The 11,105-nt window shown below is 27.0% G+C and overlaps 1 protein-coding gene across 1 annotated transcript; it reads right to left on the bottom strand.

Moving 5' to 3' along the window:
• Window positions 1–1,843: 1,843 nt before the first annotated feature.
• Window positions 1,844–6,403, bottom strand: LOC148235831 (uncharacterized). Its single transcript, XM_088183887.1, has 2 exons — window positions 5,839–6,403; window positions 1,844–2,476 (listed from the first exon to the last, which is right to left on the bottom strand). The coding sequence occupies exons 1-2, from the start codon at window positions 6,282–6,284 to the stop codon at window positions 1,846–1,848; spliced, it is 1,077 nt and encodes a 358-aa protein (XP_088040013.1). The 5' UTR covers window positions 6,285–6,403; the 3' UTR covers window positions 1,844–1,845.
• Between the last annotated feature and the right edge of the window lie 4,702 nt (window positions 6,404–11,105).

Raw genomic sequence — 11,105 nt, 5'->3', positions numbered from 1 at the left:
ATCACGATGCTCTTTTTTCCAGCGAGAAAGAACCTGGGCGCGAGTACCAAAACACGTTTTCTATGCACATCATTAGGTTTGCTATCTATACACACGTACTCGTTATACACAATTCACGATGCTCCGATGCGAAGGTCATGAGATTAAGGTTTCACGAAGAAAAAAAATAGTCATAAATCATTTGTTGAATGTGTGCTATTATTTTTTGTGATTTTAATTTCGCCGAGCCACATTCGCGGAATTGTGTTGTTGTTGATCCACTCGTGCTTGTAGTATCATTTGTCATGATTAGCTCGTCTGCGTTCACACGGTTAACTTAATTTTACCCTTCGTAAAATAAAAAAGTTGAGGGGGACCATAATAACTTTACTACTATAAATGAATTTAAATATACAATAGGATCAAATAGTATATTATAAGTCTCATCGTTTTAACTAATTATTTAAATTTATACAATGATTTTTATATTCAGTAATAGAATTTCCAAATATATTTAATACATATAGTAAACTAGTTACGAAAATCATTTATAAAATTATCTCTCGACATAACTGCGGCTCAGTTAAAGATCGATATTATCAATATTATGTCTGACCGTTTGGTACAAAGTTTAATATGATTATGGAACAAATGATTTTCCCTATTTATAATGTGTGATGAAATAAAAATAGCATATTTTTTTCGTCTTACCGTCTAAAACTATTAAGCGTTTGTTGCTGACCATATGTTCGTTGGTGAGCGAGTCACCCTCGAATACGACCATATATGTATATAACACCAACAATATTTTTTTAAATATCAAACTGTTGTCAATCTATGCAAGTTGTGCCTTTAATTTTTTATACGTATCAGAACTTGATCCTTTAATTATATATATGCGTATTCAGTTTATATTTCAAGCAAATTTAATTATTTTTTGGCTAAAATAAATTGCCAATTAAATGGTAAAGGTTGTTTTTCGTATCTCGTAAACCGTGGTCAAACTTGAAAGAAAAAAATCACATTAAGATAATAAAAAAATTTTAAGGTATGATTTAAAATAAATATGTACATTATAGGATAATGATTATTACATGAATAATTTTCTGTCAAACTAATTATAATTTATTTTATTACACATGGAAACACATAAACTTATTTGTGCATTATGCGCATATAAGATCTCATACAAAAATAAAAATAATAATACTCCAACACAAGCGAACATAAGATGAAAAATTACACATCCTGGCAATTATTATCCGAGAACGTGATTCGCTAGAAACGTGACTAAAAACTAGCGTTTCTATTTTTTTATATATGCAGTTAAATGGTATCAAAACATATTTATGCGAATGGGAATAAATTATTCTTATTTTTCTGAGAAACTATTATATAAATGATAAATTTATAGTTTATGAATGATTGCTTTTTTTTAATTTTAGCCAATAAAAGCAAAATATAGTCATTTATATTAATCATAAAAAACGTGGATTAATAATATATTTATATAAATATTTCGGTAAGCAATGAATAACACAAAAATAATAAATGCATAAAATTACAGTTAAAATAAATATTGTACGTATACATATATCTATATTTTATCAATATAAAAACATATTAAATAATAATTATTGCTTATAAAATAATTACTAGTATAATAAATGTATAAAAGTTGTATGCAATCAATGTTTTCTTATTTATCAATAGATGTCGATATAATTTTTATTTTCGTTCAAATATTAATTTATATCATTCGAATGAAATAATCGATGTTTTTTAATATATAAATAAAATCTCATAATATTTTTAATGTTATTTATTAATTTCAATAAATTAAAATAAATATTATTAATCAATATTTTATATTTCTATTCTTATTATATCATATTGAGCAGGCTTTCTTCTTCTGTATTGCCTATAATTGGGCTGCCAGACGTTCTGCGGATATTGTCTATAATTAACCCTAGGATACCTGTTTGAAACAGGTCCAGGGAAACTGAAGTCTGAACCGGTTTGCCCGCCGCTGAAAGCGAATCTGTCGCCACCGGGATTAGAAAACCCTTGAGCTCCGAATCCAGATGATTGTCCGAAGCTAGTTAGAGGTCCTCTTCCAGTCTGGACTCCAGCCAAAGACTGGCTAGTGGCTCCAGTGCCTCCGAATCCGTTTCCATTTACAGCGAATCCGTTTCCAGAGCCAAATGCCGTTGCGCCATTCCCAAAAGTGGCAGACGATCCATGACCATTGGCTATTGTCTGGCCGTTCGGATATGAAGCCGCGTAGCCTGAGCCTTGGCCAAAAGCGGACGATGCTCCGTTGAGGCCGAAGGAGGCGGCTGCACTTTGACTTTGAGCATTGCTGTTGGAAAAACCTTGACCAAACGCGTTCCCAGACAAGCTGTTTGAAGACGCTGCGGAAGACGACGAGGAAATTCCCGATAAGCCACCGTTGAAGTTAGACGATTGGCTGTTCGACTGACTTCCAGATAGCGAACTGTAAAATAAAATAAAATTTAGGATATTCAAGTATATTTGCTACTTTATACTAGAGGCCAATAATCTTCAAGTGAGTGACCTCAAGAAATTATGAAACCGGTTACCTATAAATAAACATATTTTGATGTAATTAATTAAACGCATGTTTGATTATACTTAACAAAACCAATCTGTTTTAATGATAGTTAATTCGACACGAAATTCCTAAGAGATTTAAAATAATAAAAAATGGTCCAAACTTGAGTAAATTTTTATTTCAATTTAAAACACGTGTACGACTCACTTAACACATCCGCAAGGTCTACTTAATATAATTTGGTTCTATTATATAATTAATTCTAAAAATAAAAATAAATATTTTACTGTCCAGTATTTAAATAGTTAATAACCAGATACGTCTTTGGTCACCAATAGTTTGGTCACCAATAGCAAGTCTGCTCTTTTTTTTATTTCTCCTCCCCCCCCCCCTTCTTAAGCTTTCGATTTTTGGATTTTTTGTAATATATCATAATTATGTTTGTAACTATTTTACTATTTTAATATTACATTGATTAAAATACTATGATAAATTATAAAAATATAAGAGTTACAAAAAAGTGTCATAAAACCAATTAATCTAGAGGCTTAGAACAATTATATATAAGATGCAAAACTATATTTTAATGATAATTGTTTTTAGTAATGCTCTGAATATTGAGTCATTTATTTTGCTAAGTTTTAGTAAATAAATTTACTAAACGGTCAGTAGTTAGACGGTAAAATGTATATATAAGTATTTAAAGATATGAAGTAAAAGGTCAGATATTATATAGTTAAGAAGATTTAATTAATATAAATTTATATGTTTTTGTATAAATTATACTGTGAACGTATATTTGTGATTAATACATTAATTTATTGTGTAAGTTTAATTATAAAATAAACAATGAATTAGTTATGATAAATGATTGGTTGAAAGAATTATAATATAAATTAATATTTAGTACAAACTAAACTAATGATAATGATAAAAATTTGGAGGATAAATTAGATGGGTTAATATAATTTATTATTTAGATGTATATAATGATATATATGTATCATAAGTAAATTAAGATAAAAATAAAATACATATTACACCATTATTTGGCCACATTAAAAATATTGGGAAGCTTTTTTTTTAACATTTAAAACCATTAAAATTGTATATAAATATAATGATCTTATTATTTAAAGTATATAATAAATTATTGCCCGGATATGTTTTAAATGCAATCATCCCTCGATTTACGCGGTAGATACGTAATAAAACGACCGAATAATATTCACGTGTATTTAAATTATAAAGCAAACGAGCAAAATCTTCAGCGACACGCGTGCCCTCCAAAAAAAAACTCAAGACACACAGCATGGTCAGTGGGAGATGTTCCAGATGTAGGTGAAATGCGAGAAGTGGAACGCGTGTAATCACTTCGCTTTATGTACGGAATCCAATATTTTTTATTTGTTTTAAAAAAAATGTATTTCTTAACCACGTTAATTGAAGAATAGAAATAAAGGTAAATAAAGAACAAATCAATAAGTAAGAATAAGAATAAAAATCTGTACAGATATTTACTGGAAATGGCATTCTGTACACTGAAATCAAGCGTTGAAATACATAATAAACTGCCAAAAAAATGTTAAAAACATTTATAAAATAATCAAAAATCATTTGGCATAAAAAAATTGTAATCGAATAAAATAAGTTTAGCAAATATAATCAAAGATACGGTTTTTTAACTATATTTTTTTTGTTTTTAATTTAATTTTTTTTTTTAACTTTTTTCGGTTAGTAAAATATATTAACAGAAATTTGGCTTCGTAAAAACTAAATAAAAAATATGATTTATAAAAAAATCACATATACTTCTTAAAATAGTAGAATAAATTAAAATATATATTTGATAAAAATAAAGAATTCGTCAGTAAAATATTATTAGATTATTATATATTAATAAAATTACTGAATTTAATTTTAAAAATATTAATCGTTCAATTTTTCCGTCATTAAGAATTAAAATATTAATTATTACAATACTTTTCTACTTTATATTTTTATTACTGGTAAATATTTTAAAAATCCATTTTTTTATAAATATAAAACCATAAAACTAATAAGCCCATTTTTCTGAAAATAAATTTAATATTAAATTTATTTTCAGAAAAATGGGCTTTTTACTCATATATTAGAAATAGAAATTTCTCGTGTTAAATAAAAATAAGTTAATAAAATACATGTTATATAAAAATAAACTTTTGAGAGTAATAAATTTTAAATTGTATTTATAGATTTTATTTTAAATTCTTAAGAAAACACGGAAACAGAATATCTATAATTCTTTATATTATAATAAAAATCTGTTTTATCTGCTTTCTACTATCTAGTAATACTATTTAAAATAATATGAATTATACAAAAAATATCAATAAATGATATTAAATAAATTAAATTATTTTATGCAATATATTCTAATTTGGATAAAATATTAGAATCATCAGATATAATAATTTTGGTTACAACAACATAAATTATAGCGTTTTAAAAATAATATATTATATAAGAATATTGTAATGAATAACGTTAATCAAAATTGTATTTTTTTTAAACTTATCAAAATTGATTCTAAATTAATAAAAAAAAATGTATTTAATAATTATACAGAATAAAGAAATTAACATTGTCATTTTATTTCTTTGGAGCTTATTGTGATTAATAGGAATATTGTTATTCTTACTTTAAAACGAAGAGGAATTTTGTCTTCTCAAAAGTCTAGAAAGGTATATATAAGCAAAATATTTAAAAAAAAATTGCTACTGATTATACAAAAAAAAATGTTTATTGCGTTGTAATGATTTAATAATATTTACTAGTAAACTATTTTACAGATTCCTATTTACAATTAATTGTCTGTGTACAAAATTTTCTTTGATTGACCTTTTTTAGAATTATCTTTAAATTGTATATCATATTGTTATGTAATGCATTATAAATATATTTGAAGCCCCTGGTCAAAGTATTTAATAGATTATAAAAAAACATAAAAACGCCTTTTATAAATGGACATTCCAATTAAAACTCCATTCCTTCTTAACATATAATAACAATATCAAAATAATAAGCAAAAAATAAATGGCTCTTCTTTAATTTTCGTTTAATCAAAACTGTATTTGCCATTAACGAGGCTCATATTTTAACAATTATCATATATATATATGTTTAAATCTTAAAATATCTCATAAATTGTATGGTATGAAACATGTTAAATTAGTATATATTTTTCCTGTTTATCATATGATATTTTATCTAAATACATATTTTCCTGTTTATCATTTACATACCCTAAGTATCCAGGATTACCACCGCCAAAACTAGACGCTTGACTTGAAGACTGCGACACTTGAAATCCATTGTTTTGAGCGCCAACAGTCAAAGAATGACTTCCAGATTGACTATGACCACCAGTTCCGCTAAAACCATGACTGAAACTCGCCGTGAATCCTCCATTTTCACTCGGAACGACGCCAAACTCCGGATTAAAGAATCTAGGCTTAGCTTCTTTGCCTTCTGTCTTCAGTTTTTTATCTTGCCTCAACAGGGTGGTAGGATCGTTCTCCAAATGAGCGATCACTGGCAATACAGGTGGGGTTATGATATTGTCACTATCATCATTTCGCTTAGTATTATCTGAGAATACTATGACGTCTCTATTCGGAGGGGCTGCTAAGCAGCAGCCCAAGTGTAGCAGGATCAACAATAGAAAGGTGTTAGCGCCCATAATCGCCATCTAACTAACCGACACTAAACCAAAAATAAATAACGATCGGCTTAAAAACGTCCGCCAAGAAGGCCGACGGATGGTCAACTTGTCATTCCCGGCCACGCAGTGGCCATATACGCGACAGACATATAAATATGATATGAGGGGCATGTTGTACTAGAGCCTTCAGAAATTCCCAAGCGTTAATCACGCTGTTACATAGTACTGGACATAATATGTAGATGGTAGTTCGAAAGTGAGATTTTTATATCTACAGATGATCCGGTATGCGAATCAGCCCTGACATAGGTGTAGTGTGCCTTTCTTTGCGATGACTAAGCCGGAATTGTATAATCGTGAGATCTATTTGGGATTCTAGAAAAAAGTGTTGGTTACGTGTTAAATAATGTGATATAACCTAACATGCGGAGTATGTGAGCTCATAATGTCAGTATATATTTTGTAACAAAATTGAGTTATATATTATACCATATTAAATTATATTACCCAATTAGCACTAACTCATTTTCATAATGTACAAATATTATGAATTTTAAAATTATGTTATATGATTTGTTTAAGGAATTTATGATATTTTTTTAATCAAAATACCAATATAAGTATAAAATAGTATCTAAACTGTATTTAACATAACAGCTATAAAAATGATCAAAGTATTCAAAATAATTAAAAATGTACATATATTTATTTCATATACAATATTAGCATTTCCCTTTATAGTGATTCATTTGATAAATGTTTCAATTATATGATACTGTGGGGGTTCTTCTTCGTATACTCATGCAGTAAATAGCATAACCACGATAATTACAAGAATGAACGTGACAATAGTATAATATAAACAACGACTGACACTGACCGAACCACCACAATAACCCCCGTAATGTCCAGAAGAAAAAAAATCACTTGGAAATAAAGGAATACGTAATCAATGCTTTGAACCACGTCGTAATTACCTTAGAAATACAGAGAAAATATATTCATTTTATGCATTACATCCCTGATTAATATGATAATTAATAAGGCAGGGATTAATGTTTAAGCATTGTTGAATAAGCTATGTATATCCTAATGGATAATAAATACGATTGATTGAAATGAGTATGGTTTTATTGTTCATATGGATGAATTTTCGAGATGAAGTTAATTTTCAACAGATAAATTTAGGTCAAACTGTATATCATAAAGTGGTCCTTACTTAATAACAGAAAAGGTGTCATATTACACCACGATAATGCTCGAGACACACTTCAAGAACAACGGTAAAAAAAATATTATGCACTCAGTTTATTCACTGAATATCGCACAATGTAATACGTATATGCTTTGAGCTCTCCAACATTTTTTAGATAATAAGACATTAAAACTTTTATATTTTAAATAGCATACTCGAAAAAAATTTACCATTTATTACTTTTCATTCCATAATATTTTATCAAAAAACGACATTACTTATTGAACAACCTAATACAACTTCTGACAGTCGAAAAAATATTGAACGTGAGCAAACGATATGTAAATATTACGTAAGAGCTAGTTAGCAAGTTTGTTTGCAAAAATCTTTATTTTCTTACGCGTCAATAACTTGTTTTTTATAATTAAGACAAAAAACACAACTTATTAAATTGCTGTATATGAAGCATGTTTTTTTAATTAATGCGTGTTCAAAATCATAGTACTGAAGAATCGCGTAATGTAGCTTAAGGTGAAACAACGCCCATGCGTATTGTGTTATTAATTCCTCTGTACCATTGTGCCTCTTCAAAGGACTATTAGATACTTTCGCAACACAATACGGTATGTAAATATATAATAATCTTTTTAATGGGGTTTAATTTTGCTGACGTGACATCATTCAATGACATGTGATGAACAATGAATATTTAAGTTGTTTCGGTTGCATATGCATTTGCAACGTAAATTTAGAATGTATGTGAAAATTGTTAAGTAAATTTACTTAAGTTCTTAAGTATGAAAACGTAGATTATGAGCCAACTAAATTCCTTTCTCAGTTTCAGAAGCAATGAGAGATCTAATAACATTTACGCATGGCAAACTATTAAAAAAAGACGTACAACTTATCAGTTTAAGAAGTGATGCCAATCTACGTGTTTAATACTCTACGATAACTTCCGTTAATTTTGTTCTACGGTTGTTGTTTAAATTTAATTTATGGATTTTATTAGTAGTAATAATATGTTCAATGTTTAACTCTTGATAAGGTCTTATTGTTTTTAATTATTTTTCAGAAGCAATGATGGAACAATTTGCTGACCTATATGGCTACAGCGTAAAATTGGTGTATATAAACAAAGAGTGAATCTTCTCATGTTGAAGTCACTGTCAGCAAGTATTATCTTTTTATAAAGAACAAACTACATAAGTTTGATGTAAGTGAATATCTTTAATTTGGCTATTCCGAAAAAGGAATGATGGCACAGAACAAAAATTGAATAAAAACCATGACGTATACATATTTTGACACATCGGAATTAATTTATAAACTGTCCGCTAGCTGATATATATATATATATATATATATATATATATATATATATATATATATATATATATATATATATATATATATATATATATATATATATATATATATATATATATATATATATATATATATATATATATATATATATATATATATATATATATATATATATATATATATATATATATATAGCGTTCCCACTGTGACAGCGCCGATTTAATCGACATTAACTTTCAATCCTCATACATACTAAGGATATATTACACTTTAACGTTTAAAACGTACCTGGTTTATTTTCAATTCCTCAAATCTAATGAATATGTGCATTAAATCAGAAACAATGATAATGTTTATGTAATATAAAAGGAAAAACTCACTTTTCGGCCTCGGAGCCTGGCGATGGGAATTCAAAATTTGAAGATTTCATTACGAAGATTGTTTTATGATTGTTTTTGTAATCCTCAACACATTATGTACATATTTAATTTTCATACTTATAACACACCAAGTTAATTTGCAATCCGATTATTTATATTCAGTCAAATGACGAATTAATGAAAATTATTGTCGCGTAACAAAATTTTATTATCAAATAATAATTATTTAAAACTGTTGTCAAGGTAATGTCGGCCATTTTGTTTTATATTTGAATGCTTATTTTTCGTCGAAACAACAGAACGCATTACCGGCGCCTCGGAAAGCAACGAAGCAAATTCAATTTTTATTTTTATTATTATTTATTATTATAATTAAATATATTTCTTTTGTTTACGTGTATTATTATACACCGTTCATACAAAGCGACACGATTTACAGAGTAGAGATTTGAATTTAGAATGCTTAATTTAAATTTATACGCGTCCGGAAGCGACGGCTTATTTACTATTATTAAAAGTAAATATAAAAAAACATCAAATAGCAATTATTGGAGAATGCCAAAACAATATTTTATAATCTAGTCAATAAGTTTTAATAGCGTGCGAAATGTAGATGGGTTTTACCAATAAATGTATGTTGAAATCAAATCAATTTTTTTTTATGTGGCAATAATTTTTCATGGTAGATGAAAAACGTACAAAAGCTAAATGTTTCATCAAAGATCAGGAGTATAGTTTAATCTAAAAATATATCAATTGATTATTACTGTTCAAGCACTATTTTAAATACATTAACACTATTTTAAAATGGTAAATAAAATTAAATACAATAAAGCATATATTTTAAAAATAAATTATAACAAAAAAATATTATTAAAATAAATATTTTTTTATAAAACATTTTTTACTAATCTTGATTCGTATTTTATGCACGCATAGTGTCTACTATGTATGCATTATATATTCTATATATACATATATATGTATGTATATTAGATACAAACCATTTAATTAATTTTTCATTTATATTATAGCAATATGTCATAGATGTCAGCTAAAGTTTTTTTATCGACATTATTAAATGTTTTTATAAATTTATTTAATTCTACATGCGTTTGTTGTTATATTATACTTTTCATTTAGATACGTTTTTCTAATATCTTAATATTTTTTTTTAATATGTTCATAGATTTATTACATAGATTATTACACAATATGAGTGCTTCTTTTTTTTATTAAATAAAGAAGCACAATCTTTTTTCACAAATTCTCTATAATGTTCTGGTTTAATTGCTCAGCTCAAAAAAAATCATCCGGATGTTTACATTGCATATCCTCAATTACCATTTTATCTCACATCAAAAAAACATGAAGAAAATGGAAACCATATGCAAAGCATCCATTGTTTTATATTCATAGGATACGTCGTTCTACAATAGAACGTTGTTTTTAAAAATCAAATTCTTTTGATGATTATACATAAATAAAAATTAATTAACAAATAAAAAAATCGCAAGATTTATAACAGGGAAAACTGGATGGTCTACGCCACATCAACAACTCGTTTTAGTATAACTTTGTATAATATATTATATTTTTTGTATCAAATGATAATATATTTTTTATCCATATTTTTAACGTTCGAAAACACTGCGGTTTTTTATTGTTATTTAAGCATTTACTTTTTTTGTTTGATTTTCCGTATTATGATCATTTTTTTTATTATCCTCAATTGCGACTTTCCTAAGCTCCAGTTGTTCTTGGAATGTATTATAATATGAGGCGCACATAGTAACACATGTTTTATCATTTATATTCGTTCATAATATCCACCCTACATTGTAACATTGGTTTTTTTAAAGTCGATTCGTGACTTGTGAGTGGTCAATTAACTGTAATGAAGTAAACAATATAGTCATACGTATAAAATATTATACAAAAGGC

The sequence above is a fragment of the Plectrocnemia conspersa genome, unplaced genomic scaffold (genome assembly GCF_051122295.1).
Source record: "Plectrocnemia conspersa isolate PC_06_02 unplaced genomic scaffold, ASM5112229v1 ptg000004l, whole genome shotgun sequence".
Taxonomy (NCBI): Eukaryota; Metazoa; Arthropoda; class Insecta; order Trichoptera; family Polycentropodidae; genus Plectrocnemia; species Plectrocnemia conspersa.
Note: the sequence above shows the minus strand (reverse complement) of the source record. Positions and strands in the feature narration are given on the sequence as shown.